General features: G+C 37.0%; 1 protein-coding gene across 1 annotated transcript in view; it reads left to right on the top strand.

The window, feature by feature from the left end:
• Positions 1 to 5,758, top strand: part of LOC308674360 (protein HEG homolog 1-like) — a gene marked incomplete at its 5' end in the record, with an annotated part of 29,960 nt that extends 24,202 nt beyond the window's left edge. Inside the window, 5 exons of the mRNA XM_081338774.1 lie at positions 121 to 163; positions 974 to 1,011; positions 2,260 to 2,347; positions 2,948 to 3,122; positions 4,496 to 5,758. Of these exons, the coding sequence (XP_081194900.1) occupies positions 121 to 163; positions 974 to 1,011; positions 2,260 to 2,347; positions 2,948 to 3,122; positions 4,496 to 4,645 (494 nt within the window). The 3' untranslated portion in view covers positions 4,646 to 5,758. The remainder of the gene's footprint in view (positions 1 to 120; positions 164 to 973; positions 1,012 to 2,259; positions 2,348 to 2,947; positions 3,123 to 4,495) is intronic.
• Positions 5,759 to 16,255: the final 10,497 nt, after the last annotated feature.

Genomic DNA, 16,255 nt, shown 5'->3' with positions numbered 1-16,255 from the left:
GGTATTGTGGCTTCTTAAAAAGCAAGCCTTTTATATTGTACAGCTAATTCCTTTGAATCTTAATTATCTATTTTTCGGTCATTGGCATTTTATTCATCATTTTTTTTCTCTGATTTTTAGCATGTGAAGATGGGTATAAACTTGAAAATGACACTTGTGTGAGGTAGGAAAAATATGGAACTGTTCTTTCCCTTGGTTTCAGTACACTGTATTGAACGTAAGCCCGGATGTCCTTAGCTGCCTACGTCCATTGCATGGAGGAGGGAGGGGTCAGGAAGGAAATGAGATGGTCTTCTGCCAGTTTGTTCTAGTAGTTAAGGACCACGCTAGAAAGTGGGAGACTGTGAGTTCAAGTCCTGCCTTAGCCATGAAAGCCACTTGGGTGACCTTGGGCCAGTCATTCCCTCTCAGCGCAGCATACCTCACAGGGTTGTTGTTGTGAGAAAAATAGGAGGAGGAGGAGGATGTGTTGAATATGCTCATCACCTTGAGTTATTTGTAGAAACAGTGGTGGGATACAAATAAATAAAAAAATTATACAATGTTTGTTGTTCTTAGAGGAATGAACCAGGATCATAGGGTGGTGATGGGTCTCAGATAGCAATAGCACTTAGACTTATATACCACTTCACGGCCATCTCTAAGCGGTTTACAGAGTCAGGAAGTTTTCCCCAACAATCATTTTACTGACCTCGGAAGGATGGAAGGCTGAGTCAACCTTGAGCTGGTCAGCATCAAACTGCTGGCAGTTGGCAGAATTACTGCATTCTAACCACTGCACCACCACGGCTCCACAGATGAATCAGTTCATGGGAAGAGACAGAGTATTAGCGTCAGAATGTACAGGAGAGGGATCCTTTTTACTTTTTTACTCTATTCATCCAATCCATTGTAGATGAATGGATTCACGCTGAAGAGGATGTGGAGTCATACATAAGAGACTAAAACTATGTCTCCGTTGTTTTCTTTTCAGTTGTCCATTTGGATTGGGGGGATTCAACTGCAGGAATCGTATGTATCTAGTCCAATGTTCTTACTTATTTTATCTAGTTTTATTTGCATTCCTTAATTTTAATACTTCCTTCCATTGTACTTTATCACTGATAAGCATACCTGTGATAAATCACCTACAATTATATAAAACCAATCAATTTAGAAAGTATTTACCACAGAAGTATCTTAACCTACATAACTTAAATATAACAGACATTATATATATTTATCAATATAAAATATAATTAAATTGAATATGCATTCAAAATTTACAATTCTTCCAAATTTGGTTACTGTTTAATATAATATATGTTAACACATTTTAATATATACTATATTATGTTTCATATAATATATTTATGACTTTATCACCTTTTATCTTCCTTTCTGCATTTATTCATTTGCTTGTTTACTCATTCAATTTGGATGCCACCTGACTCCAACTGACTCGGGGATGTGGATTTTTCCATTTTCTGAAAGGCTTATGCAAAAGGTCACAAAAATTTGCACCCACTTCTGATTGGAGGACTGGTGCCATTCTTTCAGTGTGGTGGAGAAAATGAGCTTATGTATGGATGCAGAATCCCTTCAAGCTGGACAAAATGCTTTGTTGAAAGATATGGCTGCTGCTCCCAAATGTTTCACTGAGATGGATCCTGAAAAATACTGAACACACAATTTAAAAAAGAAAAGAAATTCAGCAGATGCCTAGAAAGATGATAGAACTTAATATGGGATTCTGATCCAATAGCATTCCAAAATCCTTTCTTTAGTGCTCCCTAAGTAAAATAATAGCCTTAAGGTTATCTTAAATTAGATGATTCAGATAGATTGACAATCTGGTTCATCTTCCAAACCAAGACCCAAACATTTACTTGAGATCAGAAATGGAATGTCTGCCTTTGCAGGAGTTTTGAAATAATGTGACTCCCAAACTATATTGCCTTACAGCCTTTTGAACTAGCCAAAGTTTTTGGACTGTCCGAAAATGAAGTTTGCAAAGGCAACATTATAATAAGCTAATATTTTAATTAGTTTGTTATGGGCGCATTGTCTTTCAGTCTAACTGTTTTTCGTTCAGTTTCCTCCAAGATCTGAGTTGCTTGAATCTGCCATTGGATGGAGATAAGCATTCCATGACTTCAACATAGGTCAGAGTTTCCAGCTAAGGGACATTTTGCAGAGAACAGGAAACTGACAGCCACTTATTGCTAATTATTCTAAAAAAAAATAATGGCACTTAAAATGGTCTGTTCTTTGTTTTAGCCTACCAGCTTATCACCATCGTGATTGCAGCAGCTGGAGGGGGACTTCTGCTTATCATGGGAATAGCTCTTATAGTCACATGCTGCCAGTAAGTACCATAAATGTCTCATTCTTTGATTTTTTTAAAAAACTATTTAAATAACATTAATAAGAAATAAGGGACGCGGTGGCTCAGTGGGTTAGGACGCTGAGCTTGTCGATCAGAAGGTCGGCAGTTTGGCTGGTCGAATCCCGAGTGCCGCGTAACAGAGTGAGCGCCTGTTACTCGTCCCAGCTTCTGCCAACCTAGCAGTTCGAAAGCACGTAAAAATGCAAGTAGAAAAATAGGGACCGCTCCGGTGGGAAGGTAACAGCGTTCCGTGCGCCTTTGGCGTCTAGTCATGCCGGCCACATGACCACGGAGACGTCCTCGGACAAGCGCTGGCTCTTCGCCTTTGAAATGGAGATGAGCACCGGCCCCTAGAGTCGGAAACGACTAGCACGCATGTGCGGGGGAACCTTTACCTTTACCTTTAATAAGAAATAAAAACAGTTTTTAATTTTTGAAAAGGTTCCTATCGATTATATCTTTATCGATCAATTTGGCTTGCATGTTGAAACAATAGTTAGCTTTGCAAACATCAGGAAGGTCCAAGTGGACAGAAAACAATCTCAACTAGCTTGCAGATAAATGTATTTTTCTTTTCAGAAAGAATAAAAATGATATAAGCAAACTCATCTTCAAAAGTGGAGACTTCCAAATGTCACCGTATGCGGAATATCCTAAAAACCCTCGTGTTCAGGACTGGAGCAGAGAAACCATTGAAATGCAGGAGAACGGGAGTACTAAAAACCTCTTACAGATGACAGATGTTTACTATATGGTATATATTCCTACATTGAATAAATGTCTGGGAAAGGATAGGCATTTTGCAATAATTCAGAGACTCATAAGAATAAAAAGCTGGATTCTCTTATCAATTGTTTAACATAAAAGGAAAATACAGCAGTCACTGAGAAATGAACAAAATGAAGGTTATGCGATGACTCGTATTACAGTATTTCATACAGACTCGGATTGGTAGCTATGATAGCTTCTTCAATAATGTTCAAATACAGGTTGACCTCAACTTACAACCATTCATTTAGTGTCCATTCAAAGTTATGACAGAACTGAAAAAAGTGACTTATGACAGGTATTCACACTTAAGACTGTTGCAGCATCCCCATGGTCACATGACCAACATTTGGGCACTTGGCAACTAGGGTATGTTTATAACAGTTGCACTCTCATGTGATCACCATTTATAAATTTCCCAGCTGACTTCTGACAAGCAAAATCAATGAGGGAAGTCAAATTCGCTTAATGACTGCATGAGTCACTTAACAACTGGAATGATTTGCTTAACAGCTATGGCAAAAAAAGTCATAAAATGGGGGGGGGAACTCACTTGCCTTGCTCAGCAATGGAAATTTTGGTCTCGACTGTTGGTCGTAAGGCGAGGACTACCTATATTGCAGGTTGTAGGTATCCACTGCTTCGCCTGCATCTAAAATCTATTAGAATTCTTTTCTTTGGGTTTTTAAATTTTAAAATACTTTTCAACTAGTCGCCAGGTTGTTGATCATTAATCAGGAATGTATTTCCTTTGCATTATTGGATTCCCAAAGATGTTTATCTAAGTTAGATAATAATGGAAAGAATACTGTTGCATTGATTTTATATACATGTATTTGTCCTGTTCCTTTGACCACTTTCCTCTTTTGTTTTGGACACTGTAATGTTTTCCATTTACTGTATATTAATTTTTAAATCCCACGGGGTTGGAATGCAGTGTTCATTATTATTGAATGGCTTCCAATAGAAGAATGGCAAAGAGGTATAATCCCCTCTGTTTCTAGCAGTATATTTATTTATTTATTTATTTAGTTACATTTATATACCGCCCTATTCCCTGAGGACTAAGGGCGGTTTACAGGAAATTAAAAAATCCACCATACAAAAGTTAAAAAAAACCAAATTAAAAAATATTAAATTGACCCTGTATACTTAAAACCCCAATTAAAAATTTCTCCTCAGCCTGGGCCCGAGAGCTCAAAGAGCCAGGTGAAGCTGAAAGAAAAGGAAAGGCTTGAAGGGAAAAGTGCCTGCCAGAGAAACTCCCATTTGTGCAATATTTAGCTCTGTCCATTTAAAAAACTGACAAGTGTTGAATTATTCTTTCCTTCTTTTCTATATAAATCTCTCTCCTTTCAGCCAACTAATCTAAGGAATCCTGAACTAGAAAGAAATGGAATCTATCCACCCTACACAGGTCTTCCAGGATCTCGACACTCCTGTATCTACCCTGGACAATATAACCCATCCTTCGTTAGCGATGACAGCAGAAGAAGAGATTATTTTTAACGCGGGTGGAAAAGGCAGTTGGGTGGCAAATGAGACCTTTGTATGCAGTGTGTTCCCAAGTATGCCGTCATCAGACAACTCGGTCACAACTGTGTACAGAAGGGGGACTTTAACCTGTGGAAAACCTCGGAAGGAGCGGCACGCAAGGAGCCATCTCCAGCTCTTGCTGAGCGGTGAAAAGAGGGCAGGTGTGAAAAGCAAGTCCACGCGTCTGGTTGTCGGGAAAGACAAAGGAGAAGCTCATTCTGTGTATTGTCCTCACCACTAATTGTGTCACATAATGTGAACGTAATAATAGGTCGTGAAAGCAAAACTAACAAACACTGTGGATGACACGCTAAATCTGATGCCATTAGGGTGTGTTGTGTTTACAGATAGTATCTAGTGTGCTAGGTTTGTGTTGCCCACTTTTTTTATGCAAAGCTGGCTTGAATGAATGTGATGGAATGAACCCTTCCTCTGTTGCCAGGTGTCTGCTAGGAGGTACGTACAGCATGTTGCTCACCTAGTGGTGGAGATGGGTACGGGAATGTGGCCTAGAGATATGGGATCCTCATGCAGAACCCAAGGTGGGGTTTTATCCCTCTCCAGAAAGGAAAAAAAAAGATTCCCCCATGATCTGTCTTGTTATTTGGTTAGGTTTGTACCAGTGCTACTTTACTCATTGCCCTCCTTCGTTACTCCCTATGCACTCCAGGCCAGATACAAAAAAGTTATATTTAGTTATGTTCTGTGGATTTTTTTCTTCCTTTCTAATGTCTAAAGGTAATGAGGATGTAGGTCTGCCTATAGAGATTCTCAATTACCCAGGTCATAGTTGTCCCAAATCTGCTTTTCCCAAAAGGCAACTAGACTTTCTTGGTTTTTTTCTTTGAAAACCCTTTTGCTTCTCATCCAAGAAGCTTCTTCCGTTCTATTGAAGAAGAAGCTTCTTGGATGAGAAGTGAAATATTTTCACAGAAAAAAAACCCAGGAAAGTACAATTGCTTTTTGGAAACAGCACCTTTGGAATGAGGGCATAGTCGATCATCTGCATATGATACAATCTTCTCTAACAGATTATATTATCCAGATCCTGGCAAAGTTTTTCCAGGTCTGCAAAGTTGCTCCTACATCAGGAGTAGGCAACCTCGGCTCTTTTAACTCAGGAATTCTGGGAGTTGAAGTCCGTGAGTCATAAAAGAGTCGAGGTTGCCTACCCCTGTCCTACATCATTGCACAATGTAAAGTTTGTACTAATGCACAAAATGTACAAACAGAAATAATGCAAGGCAGCTTAATCTCATACTGTATATGACTTAATTGCTCATAGACTTCTTTATAACATTTCCTGATCTATTTATGTATCTTTTAAAAAAAACCCCGTTGGGGAACTTTAATATTTGTTCTAAACAAGTGCTATTCTGAAAAGAGATCTTTGTCAAGGTGTGGCAAGTGGTAGGTATGGTTGAGTGGAACTTGAGCTTAATCATGAAAGTTCATGAATGGTGAAGGACCAGGTGTGCAGATTATTCATTTATATTGGAAGAGTACAGAATGTGAGCAAATTGAACAGAAGATCATGTGATCAATTCAACTTTGGTCCATCAGAATCACATGGAGCAGACTGTGCTTACCTTGTGCAGTAGTTCCCTATCTGTAACACTGTACAAAACAGTAAACAAAGATATGCAGTGATGCAGAAGAAAAAATGAACAACAGAGGCTGCCACATCCAGTTTGACTCCAGGATTGGCTATTCAAAATGGAATAATCTATGAAATCCCTGGAACTATCCTCCATGGTTATACCTAATTCAGTAATCAGAGGAGTAGACAGTTTAGCACTGGTGATATTTTGGGGGCATACTATGGCCTAGTAATAAAATACTCTTTTAGACAAAAGGCAAGGCAATGAGGTATGTCCATTCACCAATTTGTTTATTAAGAATGCCTCTGATGTCTGACACATTGTCAGAAATATAAGTTGTTTTGTAGGATGCTACTTAGAGCAGACTAGCTTCACATTCATTGTTTCAAATTAAAATCCAGAAGAAAAAAAATAGGGAAGAAAGCTTCATGGGCATCAAAAGACACAATGTTATCTCTGGCCATAATGTTGGAAATCCAGAAATTATAACAATTGTCCAAGGTATTTCTAGGGAAATTGATCATTTCAAGAGGCTAAGATAAAACTAAAGCAGCCACATCTGTACATCTAAGCATGTATTGGTCCTCTTCTGTTTATAGACTAAGTAGGGTTTAATGACAGGTGGAAGGAAAGAGAAGAGGGCAACCTATAGCAAGGTAGATGGAATCAGTAATGGGTGCAACATTGGAAGACTTGAAGGACCAAGTTAGGGACAGATCATCTTGGAGAAATTCTATGTGATCACTAAGGATTGACACTGACTTGACAGCATATATGCCAGACATGTCAAACTCGCAGTGTCATGTGACGTCGCGCAACGTATCGGGACGGTTTTGCCATTGCCAGCAATGGGGTGGGCGCGGCTTCCGCATGACGCATCCGGCCTATAGACCGGCAGTTTGACACCCCTGATATATGCAATCAAAGTAGATGAAGTAGCTTTTCCTCAACCTATGCGGAGACTATAACAGAAGAATTATTTTCTTAAAACACCTGGAACACGCCAGGTTGGGAAAAACTGTATTAAGCAGTTTCTTCCATTTTGTTTCAGTCTTTAACTTCTCCATTTATGAAATGATGTAGAAACAATGTGTTAACAGTATTTATATTGAACTGTATGCTGTTCAGATTGCTGCCTTCTATATTGGGATTTACTGCATGATGAACTTAAGATTGTAGAAAGCCCTTCATTATGTGAAGATTTTCCCCAAAGCTGATTGGACTAGAAGACCTTCATGATCCCTTCCAACTCTAATTCTGATCCTGCTTGATATGGAGTATAAATGTGAATTGTTGGATTCAACACAACATAACCTGGGGCCAAAGGGGTGGGGTGGGGGAGCCTTTCAGCACACAAGTCAAATTGTATTTGTGCTGCATCAGGATTGCACATATACACCCAAAGAGATGGTCAATAATACCATGAACTAGCAACACTGCCCTTACTAACCATCTACTTGATAGCTCCACAAACAACATGGCAGGTCAAGGTGTTTCAAACGGGACTTTGTTTTTAGACAGGAAAAAAAAACCATCTGTGGTCTATGTTCATTTTCCAAGAACGGTGTCATTCCCTTAGTTTAAACAACAGAACTGTTGCTTACACCATCAATTTATACCACAAGTTTAAACAAAATATCTAATTTCTTAATTGAATCCTGTCGTTATATCCCTCAACCTACTGAGTGAATCCTGCCATTTAATATCCTGGAGATTGAGGTTTTGTACTAGATGGACAGGTATCATATACTGTAGTGAATTTTTATAATTTTGGCCAACCATCATTCTCGGTGTTTCCTTGGGGACAACCATAACAATTTCTTAAATTGTCATAAATAGGCACATATTTCCACTGCAGATGTATTCTTCAAAGATGATAACAGTGAAAGCTCTGTGGAGTTTAATTTTGTTGCCAAGCAACAAAAAAACCCTTCCCTGCATAAAGGGGAACCAAAGTAATTATTAATTTATTTAGCTGAAATAATCAGATTTTTCCAGGTGATCGTCTTGAATCATCATTGTTTAATATCAGTATGCTGAAACTGATATTTAAAAACCTTAATTGGGTTTTATTTATTTACTTTTTACAAAGGGCAAGCTTGACTATTTTGAGAAAATATTTAAGGTTATGAATATATGTACTTATATGGAATAAATTCTATCAAACCAAATAATTATTTCCCTTGGAGGCCTGGCCTTCTGATGATAACATAAATATCTATAAGCATGGGCATATTAATTCAGGGGTGATCAAGTATGCTGGCCCTCCTCATCTCAGTTGCATTAAAAACTGCCTATTCCTGCTTTTCTTTGTGAAATTTATAAATCACATATTTTTTGCAAGAAAATAATAAGCACTGATTTCTATGAAATTAGTTTGCTTCACAGAAAGTTCTCCAGAGAAGCATGTAATATCTTACATCATTTGTAAAAAATTTAACTCCTGAGTATGTGAAAAGTTTGAACCTAATGTTAGTTTTACGTGAAATCTCCATCTTTTGTTTTGTTATAAAATTTACATTTGTTACTTTTATTAGGTCACGCTCAAAGCTGTATGTGATACCTTCAAAGAGAAATCATGCCTTGTGTTTTTCTCCATGATGACCCTGAATTACTGACCATTAATGACTTGTAATTATTGCATTGTACCTTGTTCAGCTTTGCATATCTGTGAACATATCTTCTGATTTGTTTTGGTTATTTTAATTTTCCCACACAGTGTTATTTAAAATCGTATCTTATTTGCAACCTTCACTAATTATACAGTAATGTAGTTCTAAAGAATGATTTCTAAAAATTGGATTATTTTTATACCAGCATCCAACATATTTGAACTCTGGCGTTCTAGTCAGTATGTTAAAAAAAAGGCTACAATAAAAGTATTAATAATATTCTCAACGTGAGTTTTTATTGGAGCAATTGGGGTGTTAACCAAAGTTACGCTTCCATATGGAAAAAATAAGTATATTTTTGTCTTCATATAGAAGTAGGCAAATAACTATGGCCGTGGATTTTGAGATCATTGTGTATAAAAGTAACATTAATTCTAGAATCCTGGGACAGATGAGGAATCTTAGCAGATGCATTCAGATGTGTGCATTTATTGAATTTGTACACAATGGTCTTCATTTGATTTTGCAAAGACCATAAAGACAGCATGAGGCAGGCTTTCCCGGGAGTTGTTTAATAACTGGAATACCATTACCATAAAGATTTTCTCCTAAGAGGCAACCTAACTGATGGGAGCAAAGCAAAATATTGGAGGTTCTTCTCAAGAATATATAGAGTGTATATATGGAAGAAAGTAGCTTATAATATAACCTTGTCCCAAGTTGTTTAATATTTAAAAGAAGAGTGGACTGGCAAGTCAATTGTGCAAGCCAGTTTACAAATGATAAACATGTAGGTGAGGCCAGGACTTTGTCTCTCCATTTCTGTATATAATGAAGTCTATTTTAGGATTCATGCTATATGTTATGCTTTCCCAATACAAAGGGAAGAGAAGAGAACTGCACCAACACTCTGCCAATATTCATTAGTATGGTCCAGGCAGGCCAGGACGAGGGCTGCAGGTAACTCATTTAAGATTAAAACTAGCACGAAATTGTGTCTGGTAATAGACCAAGTGTAATTGCAGTTATTTAAACCTAGGTTTAAAAAACACAATGAATGAATAACATTTCTATATATGTATATGTATAGGGCTAGAAATAGTTTAGCAAAATAGGCCTATCACAGACCAACATTAACTTCATCTTATCTCTAGAGACTGGATTAAGGTTTGGTTTGCTTGATTCCATAAGTTCATTTTTGCACCAAAGTGCAAAATTTTAGGAGTTGTCCAGAGAATCCTGTTCAACTTGGTGCAGGCGGAGAAAGTTTTATTCCATTACAGAGTACCTATTAAGGCCAGAGCCTGATTCCATATAATCTGTACATAATCAGTAAACTCCCAACTTTTTTTAATGGTTGCATGTGATTATGTCCTAAATATAAGTTATCACTATGAATCCAAGGGAAATGGTAATGGTCATATGCATAGTAGTCAAGCAGAGAGGCTGTTCTTAATTCTACTTTTGTGCAGCGGAAGCAAAAAGAAGCTTTGAGGTCCTAGGTTAACTCGGTCTAAATTTCCCTTCAGGCAAGAACTTTATTTATATTGTTTATTAAATTTGTATGCTGCCCATCTCACCAAGAGTCTACAATCAAGTAAAAGCAACAAGATAAAACCTTAACATATTAAAATAATAAATATTAACAATAAAATTGGCTAAAAATCATCAGAATTGAAAAGGAAGGCAGCAAAATTCACACAGGATGGAGCTGGAGTCTTATCTCAATCCATTAACTACCACCAGACCCTTTAAAGGCTTTGGATCAAAAATTCCTCGTACCCCACCCTTGCCCATAAAGCAAATCCCTTACATGATTTTTCTAACACTTTATTGCATCTGAAAAAAAAGAGGCTGTGAATACCATCAAGGAAGGAAGGCAGAAAAAGAACGTGTTAAGAACTTTCTCCCTGAGGTTGGAACACTTCCTCCAATCCCAAAGGGAAAATCCAAATGACTCCATTGTAAGGAAGTAGATGACAATCTTACTGTGATCATTTGACCTGTACTAATAAGATAAAATATAGGGATGCGGTGGCTCAGTGGGTTAGGATGCTCAGCTTGTTGATCAGAAGGTCGGCAGTTTGGTGGGTCGAATCCCGAGTGCCATGTAACAGAGTGAGCGCCTGTTACTCGTCCCAGCTTCTGCCAACCTAGCAGTTCGAAAGCACATAAAAATGCAAGTAGAAAAATAGGGACCACTACGGTGGGAAGGTAACAGCGTTCCATGCGCCTTTGGCGTCTAGTCATGCCGGCCACATGACCATGGAGACGTCCTCGGACAAATGCTGGCTCTTCGGCTTTGAAATGGAGATGAGCACCGGCCCCTAGAGTTGGAAACGACTAGCACGCATGTGCGGGGGAAACTTTACCTTTACCTTTAATAAGATAAAAATTATATTAAAATGTTCCATAGATATTTACATCAAGAAGATAAATCAAAACTCACTTAAAATTAGTTAGCTCTCCAGTGGGGGACAGTACAAACAATAGAAGAGACTATCTATCATCTATCTATCTATCTATCTATCTATCTATCTATCTATCTATTCATCCATCCATCTATCTATTCATCCATCCATCTATCTATTCATCTATCTATCTATCTATCATCTATCTATCTATCTATCTATCTATCTATCTATCTATCTATCTATCTATCTATCTATTCATCCATCCATCTATCTATTCATCCATCCATCTATCTATTCATCTATCTATCTATCTATCTATCTATCTATCTATCTATCTATCTATCTATCTATCTATCTATCTATCTATCTATCTATCTATTTTATACGCCACCCATCTTATTACCGAAAGCAACTCTGGCCAGCTCTATAATGTAAAATATTTAAGAGTGTAGCTCAGGTCTAAAACATCTATGACAATTATGCTAATGAACTGGAACACCTATTTACAACAATCCATGCAAGTCCAAGGTCCTAACTAAAACGCATTAATTCATCATCCATTAGTGGCTTAAAATAGTACAGCTCATGGTAATAAAAGTTGCACCAGATTGTGAAATATATAGTCAGATGAAACATACTTGGAGTAAACCACTGAAATCAATAAGGGCTGAATTAGTTATGATGAATATAATAAGAGGAAACTCACTGCCAAATGTAATTTTATGTATATCTTAGATATGCATATCTAAATACTTCTTAAGTTTCCTTCTTAATTATTATTTTTTTAAATATTAAATATTTTTGGGAATTACATAGCATTTCTTTGGAGTCTGGTTATTTCTATGCATTTTCAATAATCTTCTGGCTTTTTTTAAGATATGGCTTAAGCTTGAGTCCATCCAACTGAACAGCTGTACTGTGTGCATGCATCTACTATTTCATCTGTTTTAAAGAATTTTATATTCAGATGTGCTGCTTTTTTACAAAATTCATGGTAGACTATGTGCAAATTAATTAGCAACAAACTTTAAGGAATTTGACTTACAGCAAGGCAGACAGGTTGAAAAACCTGTTTCTTTTAGAGACCAGATCTGTTATGTAACTGAGCATCATTTCCCACAAATTCAACTTTTATGTAGAGATTTAGTGATAGAATCTTCAGGGTTTCACTTTCTGTTTAGCTACTTATTATTAATCACCTAGATTCTTAGTAAAACATTGCTTTGTAATTCAAACTATGAATTTAGCTGAAGGAGGTTGAAGAAATAGATTCTGCTCTTTTTTTCACCTTTGATTCCCACTTGACTATTTCACTTCTGATCATGATTTCTACTGGCAGTGCTTTTTTTGTAAAAGATATGTTATACAACCCACCTTGCCTACCCTACAAGGTTCCATCCAAAAAAAGGTGCCGGAACTCCGTTCTGAGCGTTCAATGAGAAAAAAAGCCCTGTCTACTGGAATCACGAACTCAGCAGAACAAACTTCTGTCACAAGTAATCTTGTAGGATCCAATCTTGGTCAGTCACCAGGATCAGAGGTTCAGTCTTCCAAGATTTCAGACTCTTGCACTGGAGCTCATCCTCAGGGAACTTCTATCGGAATGAGAAGATAGAGTAATGGAGAGAAATTCCCTGAGGATGGGCTCCAGTGCAAGAGTCTGAAAGCTTGGAAGACTAAATCTCTGATACCAGTGACCAACTCAGATTGGATCCTACAACATTATCCCGGGACACATATATTTGCCTTCATTCACAAGTAACCTTATCTTTCTTGGTTAAAGGCCAAGGAGAAACAATGGGAAAATTGGTGTTATCGAAGCATGAACAGAATAAAATCATCTTCCATTTATTTTCATAAATTCATTCCTCAGTTAAAAAGGCATAGAGACCCATAAACACTCCATAATTATATTGATATTAATAATATGTATTCTAAAATAACAATTTGTGGTATCCATCAAATGCAATTACTGCATAAAAGCAAATAAGTTCATGTAACAAGGGAATTTAAAAACATCTAATTAGACTTCAATCTAATTGTCCTTTGGAGGATGTCCCAGGGATGTGGGATGTTTCAGAGTTCTCTTTTTGGAACTGAAGAAAAAGCTTTCGAGTTCTGAACAGGTCAATCTAGCATTGAATTTCCCCTCTTGGTACCTATAAATATTTCTCCATTTTTTCCCCCTTTCTATCATCAGAACTTGAACATGGAGAGATAAGAAAGAGAGAACTGAGAACAGGTACAGTATGTTGTGTGTGTGCGTGGGGGGAAATTATGAAAATTTAGGGTATGTTCATCTTCTATGCCTACAAGAAAAATAGGCAATTATGGGTACTGATCCAAATTCTCTTCCATTTCTTTTTTTAAAAATGCATCCAAGAGGATAGGCACAACCTTTTATGTCAATTTATTTTATTTATTAATTTATTCTTTTAGTTGGCATTCAGAGTCCTTTCAGAATCTTCCAATTAACAAGAGAACAATCCAGAGCACATGTAAAAAGTACTCATTCTCCACATTGTATTTGAAAAGTTTAATCAGAAGTAACTCCTCTTGTGTTTTCCTTAATCCATGGAGACTTACTGGTAATGACTACTTAACTACACATTTGATTGTTGTAATTGCTTAGAATAGAGAAAAAGGCTCTTTGGTTAGATATGTTTTGATCGCTATCCTTTCAAAATCCAGACTTAATCATCTACAAGGATATGTGAAGTTTTATAATTTTTGGACTTCTAGAACCATCTCAGTTCCTTTGAAGCAAAAGTTAGTTTAGAAACAGTTCCCCATCCCATTATTTCTTTCCAGAGGGAGGGGAAACCTAAAGCTTGCTCTTTTATGAATGCTAAGAGGCATTTGAACATCCATACGAGTGTAGTAACTGGGTTATTGAACTTCTGGTGACATTAAAATCATTCCACAATATTTGTGAGCATATTAGGAGGGATGGTGGGGTACAGAAATAGACCTGAGACCAAGAAACAGCCTTGCGTTACTTCTGTTCATCAACTAATTTGTTAACAACAAGCAAAAGGATTAGCATATCCTGCTCCTTAACTGACACTCTTGTGTTTAGAATTATCTATTGAACCATATTTTTGGATCAAATTGAGAAATATATTAAATGTCTACTGTACTTCAAGGTTTGGAAGGTCTTTGGCCATATATTAACTGATACGATCCACCTATAGCTCTGACGTCAATTAAAATGTGAACTCTGTCCTCAGCCTAGTGATGTAAAGGGCGCTAATTTAAGGGGCGAAGCACTTCCTTGTAGGATTAGCAGGGAGACACTGCAGAGATGAAAAGCTTCACATTTTTCGGTGTTCTATGGCTCGCCTTTGGTAAGTAGCACCTTTTTCTGGAAATTCTGATTAAGATCCTCTACTTCTCTTATAAAAGCTAAACTATATTATTAACCTAATGATTTAGAGCGATCCACATCTGACTGGCCATTGATTTACATAGGACAGAGTGACATTATGATCTCCAGTAATGGGTGAATACTGTTCAATAACATTGAACTGCTCCTGTCTCATCTTGCTTCCTTTCATCAGCATTATGGCTAAACCAGGATCACTTCTCGGATAACAATGGAAAACAGAAGTCAAGGCTTGTGCTTGGTTTCTGATGTATGCTTTATTTGGGAGTGGCAAAACCAATATCCTGGTATATAGAACCAGTGGCAAACAGACCTTGGATGGTCTGTTTAAATCAGTGATAGACCAAATTTTTGACAGTTCAGAAATTTAAAGTTATTTTCTTGGCAGCCAGAGCCTATGGAGATGAAATATAGAAGTCATCTAAATGCCTGTGGTTAGATTTTCAGGGTCTTCTTTCCAGGATTTCATGATGTGGGAGGTTTCTTGTAAACTGTTTTTCACAATCAAAGCCTAAATCCATGTAGGAGGGAAAGGGGAAAATTGTCCCTGTGCTATTTGGAAATTTATTCCTGAAGTTTGATGGCACAGTCTCCAGGAACTCTGAAAAGGAGTTCCAAAGCGTGAAACTCATGGGCCAGCCCTGTTTTCTTTGCTCTCAGTTGCAGGAGAAACTATGCAATAACAACTAACTGAATATAGCTGCAAATCTTCTTCAACATGACAAACCAACAGTCTTTAGTTTGGCTTAGTGTTACTTAAAAAAACTGATTCTCCTCTATTTCAAAGAAAGGCTTCGATCCAAATATATCTTTCCCTTGGGAAAATACTCTCCAGAACAAGAAAAACGTCCTTTTCCTCATTAAAAGAATCCAAAATGATGGGTTGGATCTTTGGATTCAACCTGAACTAAACTTAACTGTCTGACGAAGATCAAGTATAAATCTAGGTCTTTTCCGGCTTGGCATTGTTAAAATTCTAATTTTTGCTCAAATATCTTCCTTAGCTCAATAATTTATCTAAGTCACAATGCTTTTTAATCCCACAGTAGTTCATGGACGAAATAGTTTCTTACATTTGATGGTGGTAGTGGTAATGTGAGGTACAGCTCCATTTTTTGACAACAGTGAAAGCTGTAAGAAAGCAAATTGGAAGGTTTTAGCTTGAGAAGATTTTTATACCGTTTCTGAATAAGATAATGATGGATGATTTTGAAGTTGTTGAAATCTATTCTGCTAATTGCTTTTCAGTAGTTCAACTTTTTAAAAAAAATATTTTTCAAAGATTTTTTTGTGAAATTGCCCAGTCCTGAAAAAAATCTATTGTTTTATATATATAGTTCCCAAGTTGCATACACAGCTCTCTTCAGAATATCAAAATTTCAAACTAGATAATACTATAGCGAATGTCCCCTTTCTTAAGTCCTATATTAAATCTCTTGAAAATACTGTGCTATTGGTCTATTCAAAATACGGTTGAAGCAAATATCTCCTACCGGTATTAAACCACTTCACAAGAGATATCATTGATTGTCTAGTAATACTTTATTGGATGTGTAGTTCATAATTTGATA

Source organism: Vipera berus (assembly GCF_964194415.1).
Source record: "Vipera berus genome assembly, chromosome: 1".
Lineage (NCBI taxonomy): Eukaryota > Metazoa > Chordata > Lepidosauria > Squamata > Viperidae > Vipera > Vipera berus.
This window is presented reverse-complemented; position numbering and strand designations above follow the sequence as displayed.